The 23,347-nt window shown below is 37.1% G+C and overlaps 2 protein-coding genes and 1 long non-coding RNA gene across 8 annotated transcripts in view; 2 read left to right on the forward strand and 1 right to left on the reverse strand.

Annotated features, from left to right (window-relative positions):
• The window catches only part of LOC104595108 (uncharacterized), a 31,776-nt gene extending 28,717 nt beyond the window's left edge, over positions 1-3,059 (forward strand). For 2 of the 6 annotated variants that reach the window (XR_734832.3, XR_016082798.1), the window contains exons 4-5: positions 1,236-1,450; positions 2,590-3,059. This is a non-coding gene — a long non-coding RNA (uncharacterized LOC104595108). Of the gene's footprint in view, positions 1-730; positions 883-959; positions 1,451-2,589 lie in introns of all 6 variants that reach the window. The other 4 variants (XR_016082800.1, XR_002022582.2, XR_016082799.1 and 1 more) reach the window with 4 other exon arrangements.
• Positions 3,060-8,759: 5,700 nt separating this feature from the next.
• Positions 8,760-9,551, forward strand: LOC104595110 (uncharacterized). Its single transcript, XM_010255694.3, has 3 exons — positions 8,760-8,974; positions 9,062-9,124; positions 9,231-9,551. Exons 1-3 carry the CDS (start codon positions 8,822-8,824, stop codon positions 9,411-9,413), a joined length of 399 nt encoding a protein of 132 aa, XP_010253996.1. The 5' UTR covers positions 8,760-8,821; the 3' UTR covers positions 9,414-9,551.
• A 131-nt stretch (positions 9,552-9,682) lies between these two features.
• Positions 9,683-15,496, reverse strand: LOC104595109 (Peptidyl-tRNA hydrolase II (PTH2) family protein). Its single transcript, XM_010255693.3, has 8 exons — positions 15,339-15,496; positions 15,015-15,215; positions 14,490-14,550; positions 14,324-14,360; positions 13,975-14,052; positions 13,767-13,839; positions 11,537-11,576; positions 9,683-9,900 (listed from the first exon to the last, which is right to left on the reverse strand). The coding sequence occupies exons 1-8, from the start codon at positions 15,378-15,380 to the stop codon at positions 9,851-9,853; spliced, it is 582 nt and encodes a 193-aa protein (XP_010253995.1). The 5' UTR covers positions 15,381-15,496; the 3' UTR covers positions 9,683-9,850.
• Between the last annotated feature and the right edge of the window lie 7,851 nt (positions 15,497-23,347).

Raw genomic sequence — 23,347 nt, forward strand, 5'->3', positions numbered from 1 at the left:
GATAGGATCAGAAATGAATTCATTGAATGGAACCTAAGAATAGTTCCAATAGGTGATAAAATGAGAGAAGGTAGACTAAGATGGTTTGGTCATGTGCATAAATAGAAGACTATCAACAATACATGTAAGAAGAAGTGATCTAATGTAAATACAAAGGGGCTAGAAGGGCTAGGGGTAGACCAAAAAGAACATGGGTCAAGTAGTAAGAAATGATTTAAGTGCCTATAATTTAATAATGAATATGGAATTATAAACAGAATGGAATGACGAAACAGGATTCATGCAGCCCTCCCCAAAATAGTTAGGATAAGGCTTGGATGATGATGTTCTTCTGGTTATTATATTTTGGTTTATTCACTTCAATCTGAATTGGTTTTCAGATTCCATCTCACCTGGTGCTTTCTCACTTTAACTGAACATTGATGCATCAAAACTAATAGTTAAGTAGGATTGACCACATTGAATTTTAATATCTATTTGTTGCATAAGGTTCTTGAGTTCACACTAGATGTGGAGTTCTCACCACTTTCAGGGGGCTCTCTAGGACCTCAAACTGCAATCCAGATCTCCTGCCCACAGGAATCCTACCCACAGAACACTGAGCTGTACATTGGGAACATCTCCCCATGAAGGGTAATATGTAAATACTGAAGATGTTCCCAATGTACAGCTGTAGTGTCTTGTTTGGTAGGTGTGGGTAGGAGATCCGAGTTGCTCAAACTGTTCACAGAGTTTTTTATTGTTGAACAGAACAATGTGGCTAAAAGCATCTGTTTGGTGCTTGAATCCATCATCAACCTGGAGGTGGGAACATATCATTGCAAATTATTTGGCACACTGCTTGAGGCCCTTGTTTTTTGAATTGATATCACTCTTTCTCAGGTAACCAGTATTTTCCACTGCCCTCCTTGTGATCTGTTTTTAGCCTTATGTCTTGACGTCTTGTATTCACTATTCAGGATTTTATTGTTACAGTATGAACTTCCGAAGATTTATGTATTGCACACCACTCTTTATGTCCAGGAGCTAGGAGGTTCAAATTTATTGTTGGATATATATATATATATATGATTACAATAAGATAGTAAAATGTATGATAATCAGATTGGATGCCTTTGAGGCATAACTTACCTAGTGCAAGGGAAAACGATTGTGCTTGATATGTATCTTGACTAGCCACATGCTTGCATGGCTGTGTGGCTTTACAATTTTGTAACGACATGGAGTTTTTTCAGTCAAGGCTCAACTCAGAGGAACAGGTGCATAAACCAATGCCTACCCAACTACCAGTTATAGACACTAATGGGGAGACTAGAGTTGCCTAAAAGGTCAATGCTTATCTGTAAACTGCATTAGAAGCAGAGCTGATGGTGAACACTGAACAGAGCTTCTGGGGATGACAACATAATCTTCGCATCAGACTTTCTTGATAGCAATATCATCTCCACAGGTTCATCTTTTTTCTGGTGGACTGGCTGGTTTTATCTTGCTGACGATATCTTAAATGCTTGAATGTGTTCTCATCTGTTAGGATTAGATATGTTGGTAGGGACTTAAGCGTTAATGTATCTCATGCAGTTACCCAGGAGCAAAATCTTTTTCAATTGATATCGGATTGGTTGATATAGATTCTTTCTTTCATGAAGTATTATTTTTCCTTTATTGCATCTATCTTGCTCATGTTGCTTCGTATAGTAGCTGGAAACCAGGTATTTTTTTCAAATGGAGGTAATCCGGATCTCACAACAAAAAAACATGTGAGATAAAGACTTTCTCCAACCGAATGGGGAATGGAACAATACTCTTCTTAACCACTACTTTACAACACCCTCGGTTGAAGCCATAAACAACATCCCAGTCAGCCCATTCAATGGGAGAGATAAAATTCTCTTGAAGCAGACAAATAATGCTATACACTCAGTATGCTCGGCCTACAGGATCTTTTCATCAGGCTTAGGCCGCAACTCCCAAACTCTCTCACCTAAGAGTTGGAACAGGCTTTGGGCTTTAAAAGCCCCGTATAGATGCCGATTGTTCGGATAGAAACTGCTATCATGTGCAGTGAAAGTCAAAAGCACCAACTGACTTTGCAGGCGAAGGGGAGACTTAGAGTGCCCTTTCTGTAACTCTGCTGAAGAAACCCAACGGCAGCTCTTCTTTGAGTGCACATTCTCGAAGGCTATCTGGGTTCACAGTTAAGTGGGGTTCAATCCAGACCTCTTCCTCGAGTCTAACTCGCCAGACTTTTTAGACTGGTGGTGCAAAAGAAATAACGACCAGAGTAAGCCCATCCAAAAAGTCTTCTTGTCCAGAATTCTAGCCTTATTGAGAAGTCTATGGAATGAAAGAAATGAAGTCATCTTTAAAAATAAAGTCCCAAACACCTTGGATGTGTGCTCTAAAGCGGATAACTATTACCCTTTGGAGGCTAACCTCCTGGACTGCACCAAGAATCTGACTCAATTTCCCCAAAATTTTAATGCCATCTCACACTTTTGTTTATTGTTGATGGGTCGTGGACCATTAGCACACACTCCTCTTCAACAGGTCTCTTCCTATCCTCTCATATTCTCAATATATGCATTGCAGAAGGACAATGTTGCATGGCAGTCTCCCCCGGCGAAGCTGAGCTCTGGGCAATCATCCGAGGTCTGAGGGTGCTGATCTCAAAGAAAATTCAAACTGCTATACTCTTTTCTGATGCAAAGGAAGTTTTAGAGGAAGTTAAGAGGAACCAAAAGAAATACCAGTTGGAATCAACAGCTGATAGAGCACATCAGATATTTACTTACACTTGTTGATAATATTTTGTTAGTCCATGCCTGTAGAACTGATACTTCAGCAGCTCATGTAATGGCAAGAAAAGCCAGGCTTACTAGATCTTTTGTTTCCTTTTGTAACCCCCGCTTTATATCTCTAGACTAGTGCCATCATGTATCAGGGGTATAGTATGTATCTTTGATGTTTTTAGTGGTTCCTCTTTGATTAAAAAAAACACAAAAAAACATGGTCCAACATACAAGATTTGGAAATATGCCGACAACAAAAAATTTTTCCTACATGCCCACAATGAAAACACTGTGAAGTCCCCTACTAATATACTTAAATATTACAATATGCCCACAATCATAACAGATCTGTTTAATATACTCAACAAAATGAAAACACTGTAGGAATTCCCGTATCTTTATTCTTAGAGCCAAAATAGTAGATTTGGAATCAAATATGATGATGCACAATCTGGCTGGTCTTAGCTGTCAATGATCTTGCCTCTGAACTGAGTAACAGGGACCTGAAACGGAAGGAGAAGAAAAGCTCCGGGGAGAACCCGGCATAAGGGCTCCGAAGCTCAAGTTAGAATCCTTCAAAGGCAAGATAAACCAGATAGCGCAAAAGTTAGCATACCTCGTTCCTGGGGGGTAGGAGCCTTTTATAACCACCTCGCGCACTCACTTCCAGGCTTTCGTCAGATCGGGCATGATTACTTCTGAACCCCTGCCAGTTCGGGTGTCATTTCCTCTGGCCGGACAGAACCGCCACTGCTCCTTTTGTCGGAACCGTCTCTGCGGCTAGTGACGACGGTTGCAGGTGGCGGTAGCAGGAAGCCGTTTGAAGTGCGGCTGTCAGGCGTCAGATCCCAAATCAGTCAGGTGCGCCGCCCTTGGATACGGACGTCCTTGGTGTCGGGTACGTTTGGTCAGCCTGGTGTTTCGGAAGCAAAGTCTTGGAGTTGGCGAGCGAGGTGTCTTGAGTTCGGTTTGGAGTGTTCCGAGTTGCCATGGGCCAGCCCGGGTCAGCTTTGTGAGGCTTGGGGCCCAGTATAGTTCGTGCTCCTTGTAGGGAGCTCGGGTTCTCAGTAGGGAGCTCCGAGTTCTTAGATAGGGAGCTCGGGCTCTTGGTAGGGAGCTCCGAGTTCTTAGATAGGGAGCTTGGGCTCTTGGTAGGGAGCTCAGGCTCTTGGCGGGGAGCTCGGGCCCTTATCAGGGAGCTCGGACTCGTGGTAGGGAGCTCGAACTCGTGGTAGGGAGCTCGGGCTCTTGGCGGGGAGCTCGGGCCCTTGGTGGGGAGCTCGGGCTCCTAGTAGGGCGGTCTGGAGTTCGGGCTCAGTAGCGAGCTTGGACTTTGCTTTCGGTGCTTGCTTCGGGCGCTCTATTGTCCCGAGTTGCTTGTTTCTGCCACGTGTCGGGTAACTGTGAGGTCGGGCCAAATTCCCCTTCATCAAAATATATGTTGGTTTTTTTGTTTTTTTGTTTAATAAGTAATGAGAAGATAACTTTATGATTATTCCATCCAACCTCTTTTGTCAAAACAAGGGCTATATATATATATATATATATATATATATATATATATATATCCATCATTTTTTATTCTTGAGCAAATCCCTGAGAGACAAAACAACCATTTGCATAACCAAAGATCTTGTTTATGACTTTAATCACCAAAAATAAAAATATTTCTTTGAAAACAAAAAAGTGAAAAGATTATGCCAAACCAAACCCAAACTGAGTATTTGTGATTTATTTAGTTGTCTTTACTCAGCAGCCCCTCTCTTCGCTCTCTTTAACCCTCTAAATTGTGATTTATTTGATTTTTCATTATTATTTGCTTTCAGAAATTAGCGTTCTATCTCAGCCGTGCAAGGGGTGTCTCTTGGAGATCGTCTTTCTTATCCAAGAGTGTTGCCGAAAAACACTCTATCGGCCTCTTCTGCAACAAATATCTTTACCAAGCAACGCAAGTGTCAGAGTCGTTGGTGGGTCCAATTCCATCTTTGATGAGGACCCAATCTCCGAGATCCGACCACCAACAGGGAGCTACAGTGCAATTGATCTCGGTAAAGAAACAACCAGGAAAAGTAGAATCCAAGTCATTTAGTCACAATTAGCTTATTGAGAAGAAAGGAGGAGAAAGTTCAAAAACCTGTTTGCTAAATAAGATTGATGTCTGATGTCTCTCATAATCAGAATATATTAGTTTAAGCAATGTATTTTCTCTTAAGAATCACTGAATCATACAATTGATTCCAATAATGATACTTTTTTTTATTGGAGAGAAACTTGAAAGGAGAATTAGACATTGGAAATGAGTTGTCGTTGTTGTTGCTGTTAATTTTAATTTAAGTAGAGAAGACAGAATTAAGGGAAGAAATACAAAATGAATCAATCCATCCGCAGAATACAAACCTCTTGCACAAGAAACCATTGAGATCAATGACGACCCATCCTCTATTTGAAAACCTTTCAAACACAAAATACACATTATCGATGATGAATTCACGCATTTTGCTGGATACAAAAGCTTTATCCAACAATGGTTTTGATTTTCACGCATTTTGCTGGATACAAAAGCTTTATCCGCCAATGGTTTTGATTTTTGAAGATGACGAAGACATCCCCAGACCGGATGTTTTAAGTGGCAACCAAAAGATTAAAGCACTATATGATTTAGTACATCTGGGCAACCCAATAATGCACATAATTCATCGGTATCAGAAAAGGATGATGTAAACAAATCGGAAATTTTGTGGGAACATCAGGAATTGATAGAAAGGTTAAGGATGGGACTAAGAAAGGTGAAAATCACTGATCTTCCAACCATCTTTGAGGAAGATGAATCTCCCAAGATGAGTGTTTGGCTAAAATAATTCAGGGTCTGTTTGATTCGCAGTAGGAATTGAAATTGGAACCAGAATTAGAATGGATGATTTGCAGTTGGAATTGGAATCAAAATCAGAATTGGAATCCTCCTAATCAGAATGGTCCATTCCCATAGCCTGTTTGGTTCAAACAGAAATGGGAATGGAAATCAGAATCTACAAGAATGGGATTTCATTCCTGATGAGGGATAATTTGGTCCATCTAATGATGTGATGACACATGGAGCGACAGAATGATGTGGTGACACCTCAGTGATCCCAGTCACCTCGCACACCTCAGGTTACCCAGCTAGACTGAGACTCAAGTAGTTCAACTATATGCACCGATCTATCGAGGTGCTATGTAATCTTTATATAGAAGCAAGCCATTTGTCTCCAATCTCCTCGAGGTCATGGCACCACGTCAACCACTTCGAACAGACCTGGATAAACCTTATTAGCTTACGCGGAGTCCATCTTCAGGTGCAAAACCAACTCTGGACCAGATGGGCCGAGGATCTCACACATGCATTGTGAGGCCCACGGCTATATAAAGGCCTTGCCTCCAGTCATACAAGGTATGTACGACTCAACTCTCTGAATTCTCTTGCAATTTAGCTTTCAGCTCTTTCAAAACCTCCAAATTGTTAACTTAAACATCGGAATGCCCGCATTGGGTAAAACACCCCAGACACTTTTAACGTCATTTTCTTGCATCTCAACTAGGCGATCTCACTACACCAACATCCAAGCTGTCCTCTAGCAAGGAACACCAAATCGTGCACCATCAATTCCCAATGGAAGGGCAGGCAATGGCCATTCCGGCAAGAATGGGAATGAAATTCCGATTCCACCCAACCAAACAGTTGGAATCGGAATAGCCCATTCCGATTCCGATTCCAGACCCCTATTTTTGCAAACCAAACGGGGCCTCAATTCTTTTTTGATAAAGTGGGTCATTGGTGACAAAGTAACCCTGATTTAATCTCCTGAATTAAATAGGAAACCAAACACAAATTTATCAAATGAATAGTGGATTCCAAACAAAATAATGGATGTATTGTGCTCCGTAATGGTCCCTAACTTGGTACATTAGCCAGTATACATGAAAGTGAGGAGAGAAGACAATGATAAGGTGCACACTTTCATTGAGATGTTACTATAATATGATCTATGTATCATTTTTATATATTTAGTACATGTGCTTGTATGTTTCCACTAGAATCAGCAAAGAAGAGGGGTGAAAATGGTAGCATGGGATAAATTGTGCAACCAAAACAAATTGGAGGATTAGGATTGAAGAGAATTCAAAATGGCCTTGGTAAACAGGCCTGGCGTTCGATGAGTTACCCAAAAGCATTTTGGGCTGAATATATTAAGAACAAATACTATCCAAATTGTAGCATTAACTCCACAGCTACAAAGGCCAATCACTCAAATTGGTGGCGTCAGGCAAAGAAGAAGCCATAGATTGCAAAAGTGTAGTTGTTGGGCAACAAAGGATGGAGAGCAAATCTATGCCCTTCAAGATACTAGGGCGCCTACACTTGTAGATGGCATACCAACATCTATGGATCCTTTATCACATAAAGGCAGCAAGCTACATGTGAAGCATCTACTGGATACAAATGTCTCTTGGAAGATTCATGTAGAAGCACAGCTCAAATGCTAAATTTACTACAAAATCAATGTATAAAACTCTTGAATCTGAGCTGCCTATTCCCATAGTCTGTTTGGTTCAGACAAAAATTAGAATGAGAATTAGAATCAGCTGGAGTGGAAGGAAATGGTCATTCACTCAAATTAGGGAATGCCATTCTAATTCCACCCAACCAAACAGTTAAAATTAGAATGGATTCCATTTCCAAACCTCTATTCCCACAAACCAAAGCCAAACTAACAAGCATAACATATATCTTCAAGTAACACAAAAGCCAAATACAAATGGCGCATGATTAACTAATCACTATTATCCTTGTTAACGGTTCATTCATGGTGATAAGTGGTTGACGGAAAGGTTTTTAAAACCGAATCGGACAATGAATCGGTCAAGGGTCTGGTTCCCGAGTCAAATGGTCTGACCATTCAAACCAAATAGACGGCCCGTTCTGACAAAAATAAAAAATTTAAAAAAATTGTCAAAAGCGTTAGACGGTTTAAATGGTTCGACCGCCCAAGTCAACGGTTTGCTGACAAAATCAATGATTTTTGGCAAAATAATGGTTCTGGGATAAAACGGCTGATCGGTTCCCAATTTTTCCGGTCCGACTGTCCAGTCCAGTTTTGAAAACCATGGTTGACGGTTCAAACAATTGCAGTAGTGGATAGAAAATGTAGTGCAGTTGGACCAGAAGATGCAAAGCTTTGGGAACTCTTCAACATGCTAAAAGGTGAGGAGTATCCAAGGTGTATACATTTTCAGATGCAGAAGCGTTAATCAGAAGAAATATGGATTGCAGATTGGACAAACCTGGGCACTTTCAGTAACAAATGAATCAATTTTGGGAGTTATGGAGTTGGCTTCTTTTCTGTAAATATTCAATATGTACAAAGGGATCTGAATGTTCTGGCCGCAACATGGTTTATTTTGCTTGTAAAAAGCAGAGATTTAGTATATGAACGTTATAGCTTTGTACATATTGAAAGTTTAGATGAATAAAGATTATGCTGCTTTGCCTGAAAGTACGTGTGCTTGTATGAAATTGGTAATGCATATTTTTTATATGCATTTACAAATTCGATCCAACCTGATCAACCAGGAAGGCTCTCAAGTCTCAACGATTCTGGCAGACATTACCGATTACTTATACACATGACGAGAGAGAGAGAGAGAGAGAGAGAGAGCATTTGAGCAAAATCTAACAACTGAGCTTAAAAGAAAATTTGTAACAAAGATCTCCAACCGACTTTGGTACCAGATTAAAGGAATTTTGTAATAAAGATATCGCACCAACTGTTGTTAGGTTTGGACCACTCAAAAATAAAGTTGAAAAGCTCGTGAAGTGGATAACAATAACAACACCTAAAGGCACGAGATACCAATGAGAAGAAAAAAGAAGAGTTTTACTTTTGAGTTGTATTCTGATTTCACCCTTTCTTTCTTAGTGAAGTTAACCTATCAAATAGATGCATGAATCAATAGAAAGTTAAAAAAAAATATTTGCCGACCATAAACCAGTATACATGAAAGGCCATTGCAATGTTATTATTACAGTTGGTGCCAATCAACTCTACGGCGATAGTCTTAAACTTACTGGTTCATTCATGGCTCACCTTTGTTACTCAATTGAAATGGAGCCCAAGACCCTGAATGAAGGAGAACTAAACGATGCCAGGGTAATCTTTAAACGCTAGCTCTTTACATGTAGATAGGTAGTCATCAACTAAACCAATGAAACTTGGTCATTTAAATTTTTTATGCAGGTAGCAGCAGTAGACATAATTCAAAAAATGGACCCCAAGAAAGCTTCGGATGTGTTCACTGAGGTCTACCTATGCTTTTTTTTCTTAATTCAATAAGCCTATTCTGATGAAGCGTTATGATTTCTGGAAGTTTTTACCAATTGTTTAACAACTACCAATGCTTATGTAGGGGCTGAGACCAGTTATTTCAGTCAAAGAGATGAAAGAGAAGACCGAAAGGAGAGATCAACTTCACAAACTTGTCAAGTGTGAAGAGTTTGCTCAAGTTACTGATTGCTTGTGCACCTTAGAAAACATTGATGAATCACCTGACAAAGCTATGTTCAGGGAGACACTTTCAGCGCCTTTTTGAAGTTTTCTGATCTGATGTACAGATTAGTTGGTTTCATCATCCCTCATTTTTTCTTTAGAAATCTGTTTCTTTTAATGGATCTTGCTTTGGAGATTTTGGGTTGGAGATCTTGACTTGATGGTTCCCCTCCACGGCACATGCATTTTAGGAGTCACCATCAATTCCCTTTGTCACTCTGTAGGAGTGCTCTGTAGGAACACTAACCTATGTGTAGGATGGATAACTATGTTTCTACTTCTGCTGATTTATATATAAAACTATGCTTCTACTTCTCTCAGATGTAAAATTCATTTATTGCATCTGAATTGTATCTATTGGAACATGGTGAGGGAAAGGAAACAAAAACACCGCCTTGAGAAACACCAATAAGGATAACTTACAACAAGTACAACCTTTGGCAGTAACTCTATCAAATATCATCTTTAATGAAAACATTGTTATAGCAGACGCAGTTTCCCAGTTACCGAATCCACAGATGACTTTCTGCCTGTTTGATATCAACATACAAAGTTTTCTTTTAATCAAGACAAGGAGTCATTATATTAGGTGACTATATGAGTTAATATTTAGCAGATAATAATAATATAGATAAATGGCATGTCAACCATCTGAAAATTTGCAATTGGAAGTAAATTTTCCATGTCTCGGTAAAAGGGACAAGAAAAGCTCTGATGAGAGAAAAGACCTTAAAAATAGAATGGTATGTACAATCCTATGGATTCAGCATCCTATAGTTCTACCCATGGATTGAGAAAAATATCTTGCTTATAGTTTTTTTCTTCTTTTTTTTTATCAGTAAGCAAGATATCTTGCTTATAGTTATCCCATCCTACATGATATAAAACAGAATTTTGTATGGATTTCTACAGTTCAGTACATTTATGGACAAAATATCAGTTTCAAACATTGTTTAAAAACACTTGAAACTCAAGACTCAAGGCGAGAGGTGTAGCTTGAGGCATAAAAAGGTGTGAGCCTCAAGTATCAATGATTATTTAGTGATTTAATGAAAAATAATATATTTTATACATTTTTGTAGTTCCAAATATATAGAACCACTTTAATAATTATGGAACAAATAAAAAGAGTAAAAATGAAAAACCAATAGGGAAAATCAAGTTCTATTAGTTTCTCTTAGTGTTTTAGGAGAGTGCACTGCAAAAAAGGGCCAATCAAGTTCTTAGTTTCTCTTGGATAAATCAAGTGGGCTTTTTTTCGTATTATTCTAAATCTAACATCCCAAGCTTGTTATTTTTCTCGTTTATTTTCCTAATGGATTTATTTTCTTTTTATCGATTTTTTTTTGCATAGAACAAATCAATTAAGTTATTTCCTCTCTTAAACTCTTGGATGACCATAAATCTAGCATCAATTATATGGATGATTCTTCATATGTTTCCTTTTGCCTAAATTGGTCTTTGAATAATTTGAGAACTTTGCATTTTGAAACATGAAATGTAAAATATCTATAATTGTTTGGTGATTAGTTATTATCTTATTTAATGCTTAGAAGCTAGAATTTATTGCTTATAAACTTATATTTCATGGATATTTGTACCTTCTATTATTCTAACTTGATATATTATATGTTATTTCTATCGTTTATAAGCTTTAATTAATTTTTTTTCTTAATTTTTGAGGCTGATGCCTTGCAACGCCTTGAGGCTTGCACCTGACCTTGTTGAACCATTACACCTCTATGCCTTTAGCCTTTTAAAACCAAACCTTGGTTTCAGATTACCCATAAAGCAAATAAATAAATAAAACAGTTTCAGAGAATAATTTGGCCTCACCTATTGAAAGCAAATTGTTTGACCCCGTGAAGGTGCAGTAGTTAGCACTATTTTAGTGTGTAAGATAAATAATATATTGTAAGAAGTTTATGTTCAATTAGGGTAGTTTTCACTTATTTTCAGAAAACCAGATCCCTGGTTGAAAACTTGAGTGACCACTAAATTGGAACAAACTGGTTGAAAACAGGATAAATAAAATTTCAACAGAGATTTTGAAGGCAAGTATATTTTTCTTCCAGAGATGAGATACAGTTCAGCATTTCAGATATCTTACACCACACAAAAGATTATGTAGCATATATTATTAAGTAGCACTTAGAAGTATCATACCAGGTCCAATAGCAAGAACTGTCTTTGACCCAGCCAAAACCTGCTCCAATTGGAAAGAAAAATATATCAAACTTATCCGAAGTGCAAGTACAGTTTCCAATCAAAGTACATTATTATTTCATGCAGTACGTTATCTCGTTAAAAAAGAGGAAAAAGAAGCAGCCCAGTCCCATCACTTTATTTAAACATATATTATTGATGGAATATAATTCGAACAAGGCTTAGATGATGATGATATTCTTCAATGGAATAAATGTGTCTGAATGCACTCGCCTCATTTGATTTCCTTGTCAAGAATAACAAGGTTATACAATTTGGGAGTAACATCAATCTGAGAGTGGACGCTTTGTGAAAGAAATAAAAAAGAATGTCAAAACGTTAGGTCAGTATCCAATTCACCCCTCTCAAGACCCCAGATATCTGGGACCAACATTGGGAAATGACCCTTGGCATGGTCAAAGCAGAGGATGGTGTATCAGTAGTTTGATTTAATTCCTGTGTAAAATTGACTAAGAAGACATTTTAGAATGTGAAACTCCATGCTAGTTGAGGATTGCTTTTATGTCAAATCTTTTCTAAGTAGGAAGCCTTCATTGTCTTCTTAGAACTTTCTTTAGTTTCTTAAGAAATAGTTTCAGTAAAATGAATAGGATAGCATATTTTTGCAAAAGTGTAACATCTCTACTGGAGGTGAAACTCTTACTAGCATCTCTTTGAGTATGATCTCTCTTAATAGTATATTGTCTTACTATTGTATTCATGGTAATGAAACTACTTCTGGTTATTCTCTGTTCTAGTTTCTCACATTTTCATATTTAGCCTACTGTCTATTGTTTCTGTAGCATCCATTTGTCCTTAATCTTTGCCATTTTCACCCTACACATGCAGCACTTGCCATACCCAGAACCATTTTTGACACTAACAACCTACAATCAAACCAGTCTAATCCTGATCTATCAACGAAAAAAGGTAACCTCTTTACCCTAAAATCTGCCTGAGTAACCAATTTCTTTTTTTTTTTTTGCCTCTTTTAGCCACATCATAGATTCTAATCCATCTATAAACCTATAGCTTGAAAATATAGCCAGATTAGGACACAAAATCCTATTTGTAGCTAGCAATCCTTAGTTATGAACCTTGCCATCTTAAACCCAAACCCTTCAACTATTCCCATGTCTTTCATAAGCTATTAGAGATTCCACTGGTTATTCAGCATTGTTGATGCTCCGATACCAACTTAAACTTCATATTAAGGTTGCTTTTTCTTTTTCTCTTATTGAGCCTAATTTAGGATTAAATCCATACCCAATTTTACAGCCCATGTATTAATCAGGAGGTATTCTTTTAAGAATTGATGGATCTATACACCCCCAGTCCCCCAACCACCACAAAAAAAAAAAACAACAACAACAATAAAACTATATTTCTATTTAAAGTCTTGAACAATGGTAGGCTGCTTTAAGGAAGATAACAGAAAGCATGCCTGCAACCAAGAATTATAAACTAACAAAGTGTATTTTAATTATAAATCTCTGCATTGTGAAACTATAAAACTAAAGTACTAAATGATTAATTAACCAATGCATGAATTACCACATATAGCTAAAAAATGATTATGATGAAGACTTGAATATTCCAAGCTGCTTTGTTTTTTCCAAAATCACTGAAATCCCGTGGTGTTTCAGTTTTTTTTTTTTTATCAGCAAGCATGAATTTTATTTAAATTTCAGATTGGAAACATGGTGTTTCAGTTTTCAATGATAACAATCAGAAGAAATTTCATATTTTCTCCTTATACATTAACAATATTCCTTGGATCTTGAATTTATATAAACTATACTATTTGTGTATGAAGCATACAATGTCACCCTGAATTTAAGATTCATCGAATCTATGGCTATTTAATGCATACAGTCCCTAATTAGGTCAAGTAGGATGCTTCCATAATGAGCTAGGCTATTTCTTCCATGTGGAGACATGACACCTTCCATTAGATAGGGGACAATTGATCCCACCCTCCATATTAGCCCATGCCCCACCTTTTATCAACGTTTTCCCTTACTAATATTGGCTATCCAGTGCTAAACATTTTTTAATCTAAAACCTTTCCATATGAAAGTCTTCTTTTAGACACACTGCTATGACCTTCTAGCAGAAAATTCTCCCAAATATAGGGGAAAGAGATGAAAATGTAGGGGCACAAATTCACACAAAAGAAAATAAATAACACCTGTGTGCGTCCTGCATCAGCAACAACAAAAGTTGGAAGACCTATGCTCTCTGCAGCTTCCTTAAGCTTATTCCTGATTGAATGCACAAAAGGGAAGACCACTGATCAACCCAAAAAAGTAGTTCCTAATGTAGAAACAAAACCATATTTACCACCTACTTCCATTCAAGTGAAAAACAGGGTATTTTCGATAAGATCACCTACTTACATTTCTTGTTGATTCTTGCATGAAAGAACAATTTTTGGTTGGCCACATTGTTCCCATTGTCTCAAAAGGGAACGTTGACTGCAAGACATGAAACACGTAGAGGTCACTATGGAACATGAAGGTTTCTAGATTTGTTATCTCAGCTATCAAATTACTAGAGTATGATTTTGAGTGACAATGAATGGGTAAATTTTATTTCTATACAATGAGGGGCAAAGTGCAATTACTATTTTCAATAATTTGAACAAAACATGGAGAGGAGTGTAAGATATGGTGATTATTTGTTTATAACTTAGATGCCAACAATTGAATAGCAAATTCGCACGTTAAAGAAATACCCTGTAATTACCTTTGCATCATTTCTGCATATATTCCAGTGGCAGCATCTGCCATTTCAAAAGTGACATACAATCAAAGAAAGGATCTAACAATAAGGATTTTGCAGAAATTATATAAACCGTGAAACAATGCAGAACTCTCCACCAATGAAAAAAACAGGAGTTAATAAACCTTACGAGCACATTGAGATGCAATCTTTCCCATTCCCATTTTCAAGTCTTGCCTAACTATCAAAACCTGCAATTAGTAGCTTTCAGCTTTGATATAAGAAGCAAAAAATAGGGTATAAGCAATTTTTCATGAGAAAGCGAACTAACCCCTTATATTGGCCAAATGTAACGACTTAACGTTTCAACTTTCAAAGCAGAGAAAGCATTATACAATTTTATTTTTTACAGCCCAAAATATTTCAGCTATCATTTCCATCCTTTTTATGGCGATTACTTTTTTTTCGCCCTTTATAATTTGTTTTGATGTAAATGGCAAGAAAAACAATGTTTTCATTGTAAAAGGGAGCCTTTGTATTTTTTTTTTTTTTTTGGTGGGGGGTGCTTAAAACTGAAGAAGGAAAAGGAGAAAGAAGTATACCCTCCTACTTCATCAGAATTCAACTTCCCACCACTAATATAGAACTTAAAGCTTCCATTATGAACCCAGACAAAGAAAAAGTATAAAAATCAAGATATCGAAACAAGTCTAACCATTTTAAGTTCTTCATCGCCGCAATTTGATTCTGTCTTCCGTAGTTGCACCTTGGATAAAAGCTTATTCCCCTTCGCATTATTTTTTGGTAGCTTTGTTAAATCTAAAAATAACCCAAAGAGGAAGCCGATGATGAGGCCTGGAATGAAATTTTCTGGACTGAAACTTACTGAAAACCATTCGCCGTCGTCTCTCTGATGCTGAGTATATTAACAACAAAAAAAATGAAAATAAAACACAGTTCCCCCCACTATGTATATAAAACAGCATGACAGGAAGTGAACTTCGAAGTTCGAAATTAAGCAAACAGAGAAACTGAAAACCTTTTGTGATTGATGAGGAGTCCTTCGAAACAGACCTAACATATTCTCTCGTCAGAGAGAGAGAGAGAGAGGGAGATGCAATGCAAGTCAGCGAGGGTAAGTTGAAGGATAATTCTATTTCAACTATGCTAGCCATACGGGAATTGCTAGTGCCTGTATGGTGATGGCAGTGCCCGCATTCTATACACTCGTACGGATAGAATTGCTACCAAACGTTTCACGATTTCACGGTTGGCCAGTGGCCACCAGACCGCACAGCCGCACTTTCACGTGGAGATATGCGTCATTATAGAGAGTCCCGAGATCTGAGAACAGAATCTAGCCGGACATTAGGAATATCTTCCGTACGTAAATCTTTAAAGGGGTTTTACTGTGCAGTACACCACAGAAATCTTAACTCCACCGTACATTCTAAAAATCCCAATTTTTTTTTTTAATTCATTGAAATGTTTCCAATATGGGGCAATATGCATCTGGATGTTGAGAATATTCAAAACGCTGTATATATAAAGGGGGCGTTCTATGATGTTTTTGGGAGGGAGAAAGGAGGTTAATGGAATCTATAATTTATTTTTATGATATCCATCTTCTGGTGAGTAAATAATTTTTTTATTTATAGGAAGAAAATTGTCAATATTTAATAGGACAAAAATGTATCTTTTAATAATGGATTTTTATTGCTAAAATGGCCATTACGTTATTTACTTAAGAAATAAAAAATATGGGTAAATACACATACCCGAATAAGTATTTTCTAAGAAAAACTTACTCAGGTAATAGTAACTTACTGAAAAGCGAACGAGGCCAATATGTTATTTTTTGGGGGGAAATTCCATATTATTATCCTGTATTTTGGGCCTATTGTCACTTTGGTCCAAAAGCTTTAAAACGTGTCAATCTAATTCCTAAACGTTCAAAATGTACCAATTTAGTACCTACCTTAACCAGCCATTAAATAACATATAAATGACACAAATGTCATTTAAATGTCATCTAATTTTATTTAAGGAAAAATCCCGATTAGGAGCACAGGCCTAGGGCCACTTTGGTTCCCAAACTTTAAAATGTGACAATTCAGTACCCAAACTTTCAAAACATGTTAATTTAGTACCTATTGTTAGCCAGTTGTTAAGTGACATTTGAAAAAGACACAAATGCCCTTCGAGTGTCATCTAATTTTCTTTGTCGACTATCCAAACATTGACAAAAAATTAACAATCCCAAATTCTTGCTTCTTCTATTCAAGAAAGTTAGGGGCACGTCTCAGTGAGCATTCTACACCCCAACTTTCTTGAATAAAAGTGGCAAGGATTTAGGACTGTAACTTCTTGTCAATGTTTGGATGGTTGATAAAGAAAATTAGATGACACCCAATGGTGCTTGTGTCTTTTTCAAAAACATTTAATAGCTACTTAACAGTAAGTACTGAATTGACACGTTTTAAAAGTTTGAATACTGAATTGTCACATTTTAAAATTCAGGGACCAAAATGGCACTAGGCCTAAAATACGGAGTACTAATCGAGAATTTTCCCTTTTATTTATTAACTAATTCTTATTGTTGGTTCTAATACTTGGAAGATGAGCGTCACCTATTATTTCTCAAGTAGAAATTTATCACAACTGATTAATCAAATCGACCAAATCTCTTGCATGTTTTATTCTATTGGCCACAGGGGGCTCAGGTTGGAGATAAACCAAGCAGATTGGTCCCATGGGTCTGTAGAGCAAAGCCCGACTCCGACCATCTGACCATGTGAGTAGAACAAATCAGAAATTCAGATGAGAGAATCTCGCAAGGCCCCTCAAAATTATCACTTACTGCACTCAACCAGAATGATTGCCTCTCAACAAACAAGAGCGAGCCCCCGTCCTTATCAAGGCTAGGAGAGAGGAGTGTATATTCCAGAGCTCTTTTTTAATGTTCAAAGTATTTGAGAGGTTTAAACATGAAAAATCTTAGAACTTTGTTTTAGTTTCTTTTATAATAGGCGACGCTCCGTCTATTTTTCTCTCAATTTATGCTTTATGACATCTCTTTCAACAATATAACAGTAACAGGTTAAGTCCCAAAATCAACCTAAAGTCTCAAAATATTTCTTGATCTGCAGACTAGTTCAGTTGAATTTGAGAGTATTTGTTACAAAGTTGATGAAATAGAGCAAACACAAACGAAATCGCAACTCCTATGATATTTCCAAAAACGAAATTTCTTTTTCTTGTTTCATTTGCCATCTATTAGGGCATCTTAAAATATTTAACTTCAAGATTGAATAAACAAATAATAAAAAAAAAGAAAAAAATAGAGTAGAAATTCAAAACAAACATTAACTTGTGTACATCAGGCCAATAAACCCCTTTCACCCTTGATCAACTATCAAAAACAAAAATAATCGTATAGATTATGAAAAACGATGAGGAGGGTTTGAGCATTACCTACAATTTCAAGAAACCCTAATAATTTTATTTATGGTTGCCGAACTTGCTTTTCTCTTCAATGTATGTACACAAACGTCTGTTCTCTCAATCATTAAGTAACGTTGAAGATAAGTTATGGAGCTTTCTTTCAATCGATTGAAATGGTATAGAACTCTCACTTGATTGAATAGAGCTTGGTACCCTTGGGAATTGGAAAAGTAAGGAACGAAAGTGGAAAATGAAAGAGAATGCACCCCACTTTTTTTAATGAATTGTCTATTCAAAACAGTTTGTTTGTTATAGATCGGTTCACGATCGGCTCAAGACAAAAACCGTCGGGCTAGTTCACAAAACTGCCACCTCAATTTTTTTATTTTTTCTTTGTTTAGTTCAAAGCTGGTGGTGATGTTAAAACCGCCGCCTTAGGTGTACTTAAGGTAGCACTTTTTATGGTTGCCGTCTGTAAACTGCCGGGGTTAGCCCAATTTTCTTGTAATGAGTGTAGATTTTTCTACATTAAATCGGGTTAACGGATCCAACCAACATCTGAATCCAAATCCAAATCCAAACATATATGATATATCTAGAATTTTTTTCTACATTGAATCAGATTCAAATTGGATTCACGGACCAATCAACATCCAAATCCCATCCAACTAATGAAAACTGAAATCTGAATCCAATCTGAAATCTAATGGGATTTGTGGATCTTGGATCGAATTCAGATATTGTTGGATTCATATCTAAATCAGATTTTAATCCAGCTCTACTTCATTTTTAAATAAATAAAGAAATTGAAAATAAAAGTATTACTTTTGACTTGGTTAATTTTATTTTTAATCAATGAGAGTTTTGGTTTAACAATAGATTTTGTTGAATGAGGTTTGGATTTTTTTAGTTCACTACTAAGTGTACATGTGCAACAATTTTAGATGATGATGAAGATGGTAATGATGATTATACTAATAATACATTTCCAAAAATTTTCAACAATTCTTTTTATATTTCTTTGTATAAAAAAATTCTATTGGTTGCACTTTAATTATTACATCCATTTTCTTTAATGTGATTTATGTAGAATATTAGAGATGTGCCCAAATGTTTATTTACAAAATTTATGTATTTTGTGTACTTATTGTGTATTTTATCTTTTTAAATTTTTATTATTTATTGTGATATCAAGGGTCATGAAATGAAATGTTGAATTGTTAACCGACCACCAAATTGGAAAACAGTTTCACTTTTGGGTTAATTTTAAGTTTTGTATTTCATTTCCATCATCACTAAAAACAATTCTTATTTATCACACTTATTTTTATCTTTCTTATTTTTTGTTCTTTTTTTTTATTTGATGAATATATAATGTTACATATGTGCCCAAATGCATTCTATAAAATTTTTGTATGTTTTCATAATTTTTTTGTTTTTTTTTTAAAAGGTAAGATAAATTTATTAGATCAAACTCATAAAAGTACAAAACAAAACCTGCCAACAGCTAGTCAAGCCTGAAAGATCCCCATTACAAGCACCAAATTGACTGATTTCTTAGTAAATGAGTTACATTTGTGTGTCTGAATTCTGGGGTGACTGAAATCCAAGAGAGCATTTTACCAACAACTGTCTGAACAATATCCTCGGGCCCTCTCACTCTTTAATTAAAAAATATGTTATTTCTCTCAGACCAAGTGACCCAAATCACAGTTGTCGAGATAGAAATCCAGACCAATTTCCCTCTTTTCATCAATTTATTGAGCTTCCAGCTACATAGCAACTCCTTAACCGATTTAGGCATGACCCAACATATCCCCATAGACTTCAAGAAGTGATACAACACCTGGGCAGCAAATGAACAATAAATGCATATATGATCCGTAGACTCCAGATGATCATCGCAAAGGACACAAGACTTATCCGGGATTTGCAATCCTCTTCTTTCAAGATTGGTTCTAGACAGACATTTGTCTAAGACCATTGCCCAGACAAGAAAGTTAACCTTAGATGGGCAAACTGAATTCCAAATCTGCTTAGCAAGGAAATCCCCCACTACCACTCTGCTACAGAGTCTACTGGCCATTGATTTTACTGAGAAAACACCATCTTTGGTCTAGACCCAACTCCACTGATCATCCTGATTGTGATAAATGATTTGAACCTGTAGTATTTCCAACAGTCTCGTAGCTTCTTGAATTTCCCAGTCAAAAAAACCTCTTCTGAACTAGGGAACCCAAAGCACCTCATTGCCCAAAACTATGTAGACATCAACAATCGAAGCATTTTGGTTGGAGGCACATTGGAAGATAAGAGGAAACTCATCAGGCAAGGAATGATTCAGACACCAATGATGGGTTGGTTCTCTAGTTACCCCATTCAATCCCAAATTTAGATGCAATTAGACTTCTCCACCAAGCTCCCCTTTCGGTGGCAAATCTCCAGATCCACTTGCAAAGCAGTGCCGAATTTGTCACCTTAATTATTCTCAAACCTAGGCCCCCTTGCTCCTTAGGGCGGCCGATTTAGTTTCAGTTCACAAGGTGGATTTTCTTTTCTTTCTCCCAACCCCTCCACAAAAAGTTTTTTTGGAGAGTCTCAATTTTCCTAGCCACTTTATCTGGGATAGGGAAAAGAGAAAGAAAGTAGGTAGGAAGGTTGGAAAGGGTACTTTTTGGAAGGGTCACTCTACCACCAAAGAAAATGTACTTTTCCTTCCATGAAGACAATTACTTTTCCAATCTTTCAATTATTGGATCCCAAATGGCAAAGGAAGAGCATTTAGCCCCCAATGGAAGGCCCAGATACTTCATCGGAAGCTAATCCACCTGACTAGCCAACATATTAGCACATTCTTTCAGGTTAGGGACTTCACCCATTGGGATAATTTGACTTTATTAAGGTTAACTTTCAAACCTATGACAACTTCAAACCAACTGAGGATCCCAAGAAGATTTTTTAGTTGTTCAAGAGAAGCATCAATAAAGCATAAAGTATCATCTGCAAACTGAAGAATATTCACTTTTTCACCCCCTAGGGAGATTGCAAACCCTTTCCACAACCCTGAATTGACAGCCTTCTAACTAAAGCGAGTTAGAATTTCAGGATACAGATAAAGAGAAGGGGAGATAGGGGGTCTCCTTGCCTTAACCCTCTAAAACTATCAAAGAAGCTTACAGATTGTCCATTGATCAGGATGGAAAATTTGGGAGAGGAAACACAAATTTTCATCCAATTTCTCCACTTTTGCCCAAAATTCATTTTTTCTAGAACTCTGTCTAAACAACTCCAATTGACATGATCATAGGCTTTTTCAATATCCAACTTATACACCAGACCTAGAGTCCCCTTTCTTTTCCTTGAATCCAATAATTCATTTGCAATAATCACCAAATCAATCATTTGCCTACCCAGCACAAAGGCACTTTGATTTTTCGAGATCACACTATCCAAAACCCCTTTCATCCTTTCAGCTAAGACCTTGGCCAAAATCTTGTAAAAGTTGTTCAGAAGAGTAATTGGTCTAAAATCTTTAACATGCATAGCCCCTTCAATCTTAGGAATGAGCATGATAAATACATTATTCAGACTCTTTCGAAGAGAAGCATTTGAATGAAAGGTCTAAAAGGCATTAAGTATGTCTTGCTTCACAAAATTCCAACACTTAACATAAAACATGTTGGAGAAACCATCAGACCCAAGGGATTTCTCATTGTCTAGGTTGTTGATTGCCATCTTAATCTCTTCCTCGGAGAAAGGCTTTTCAAAAAGGTTTATTTGCTCTTCACTTAATCTTTTAAAAGGCAAGCTTATAGGGAAGGGTTTGCATTTCCATTTCTCCTTATAAAGATTTTTGTAAAAAGAAGTTGCAATTACCTTTATTTCTGCAACCGAAACACCCACCTTATCATCCCAAATAAGCTTGCTGATTGTGGACAGTCTATTTTTTTGCATTTGCCAGCTTATGAAAGTAGTGAGTATTCCTATCCCTCGCTTTCAGTCATTCTGATTTTGCTCTCTGTCTCTATTTTAATTCTTCTTTGACTACCAATTTGTCAAAAATAGCCTTTGCTTGAATTCTTTTCAGTTTTAACTCTTCTGAAATTGGACTTGCTTCCTCTGCTCTATCAATTTTAGCAATAAGACCGAGACAAGCATTCTTCTCTGTTTCTGCATTCAGATTATTTTCCACTTTCAACTTTTCTTTAATTGCCCTCAACTTTTGAGCAAGAACAAAAGAACTGGACCCTTCAACCTGCACTTCACACCAAAAAGATTTTAATAACGACAGGAAATCAGCCTCTTCAAACCATGCATTTTCGAACTTGAAAGGTGTTTTGATTTTGTTCCTACTTCCACATACCATCTGGATTGGAGCGTGGTTTGAGACAGGTCTCGACATAATCACTTGCTTGAAATCGAGAAAGAATTCATCCCAGTTTTCAGAGACCAGAAATCTAGCAAGCCTGACAAGAGTTGGGTTATCCTGGTTGTCGGTCCAAGTAAAACTTCCTCCCACTAGAGGAAAGTCTATGAGCTCCAATTTGTTTACAAAATCATTAAATAGACACATCCCTCTTGATCTCCTGCTTCTGGTATTTTTCTCTTCAACTGACAAAATGCCACGGATAAGAAAAGGAACCTCTCATTGCTTCAAGTTCTTCCAAAAAATGAGTTCAACCATACACATTGGTCACTTGAAAAAAGCTTCCATTAGTTAATTCCATAACGCGAGAGATGGAAAAAGAACCCACCCTGCATGAAATTAGCCTACACACAATTGGATCCCAAAGGACCAAGCCCCCGACACTACCCCTTGCCGCTTTAGCTCTCCATCTCACCTGACCCTCCCCCCAAATGCTCTGAACAATTCCTGCGTCCAACGATTCCAGCTTTGTCTCCTTAAGCATAAGAATTTGAGTTTTTGCTTTTTTTGACAACCTCACACACTACTAACCTCCTTCTTCCCAATCCCAACCCTCTAACATTCCAAGATAAAATCTTCAAATCCATTAACACTTTTAAAATATAGACAAAAACCGGACCCTTTCCCTTTCTACTTTTTACTGATTCTCACCCCCCTTTGTAGCTTCCCGCCTTATCATTTAAACCCCAGTTTAATCTCATCATTTCCCTGTTCTTTTTTGAAGCAGTGCCTCCTTTTTTCACAACTAACTTTCCCCTTTCCATGAGAATTCTGTGCTCGATTCCCTTTAAAAATTTTGTTGTTTCTTACTCCAGCTCGTCTAGCGACACTCCCAGATATTTACCTAACCCCAATAACTTTGAAGAAACCCAAGAAGAAGAGGAGGAAGAAGCCTTAGAACACTTATCTTCCTGTGTCGCCACAACTGCATCTTTGCCATTGTTGCCTGTGGATGAGACGTTTTCAATTCCTTGCGTATTATCTTTATGAATTGTATCCGGAATAGTTGTCAGTTTCTCCCTTTCTTGTGTAGCATATTTGTTCAGCATCTGAGAAGAAGAGTCAACCACAATTATCGGCTGGACCTCCATTGGCTCCTCTTCCACACGAATGACAGAGAAGTGTTTGAGTTGATCTTAATTTCCCAGAGGATTGCCACCACCATTGATTGGGGGAAA

The sequence above is a fragment of the Nelumbo nucifera genome, chromosome 2 (assembly GCF_055504915.1).
Source record: "Nelumbo nucifera cultivar China Antique chromosome 2, China Antique-T2T, whole genome shotgun sequence".
NCBI lineage: Eukaryota > Viridiplantae > Streptophyta > Magnoliopsida > Proteales > Nelumbonaceae > Nelumbo > Nelumbo nucifera.

What these genes read in the sequence shown, in the direction of transcription:
- LOC104595110 (XM_010255694.3), top strand. Translation starts at nt 8,822, where the DNA reads ATGAAAGGCCATTGCAATGTTATTATTACAGTTGGTGCCAATCAACTC. An exon ending in GAGAACTAAACGATGCCAGG is followed by an intron (nt 8,975 to 9,061) that starts GTAATCTTTAAA and finishes TTTTTTATGCAG; the next exon opens with GTAGCAGCAGTAGACATAAT. An exon ending in CTTCGGATGTGTTCACTGAG is followed by an intron (nt 9,125 to 9,230) that starts GTCTACCTATGC and finishes ATGCTTATGTAG; the next exon opens with GGGCTGAGACCAGTTATTTC.
- LOC104595109 (XM_010255693.3), bottom strand. Translation starts at nt 15,380, where the DNA reads ATGTTAGGTCTGTTTCGAAGGACTCCTCATCAATCACAAAAG. An exon ending in GCGATGAAGAACTTAAAATG is followed by an intron (nt 14,551 to 15,014) that starts GTTAGACTTGTT and finishes TACTAATTGCAG; the next exon opens with GTTTTGATAGTTAGGCAAGA. An exon ending in AGTTCTTGCTATTGGACCTG is followed by an intron (nt 9,901 to 11,536) that starts GTATGATACTTC and finishes GATATCAAACAG; the next exon opens with GCAGAAAGTCATCTGTGGAT.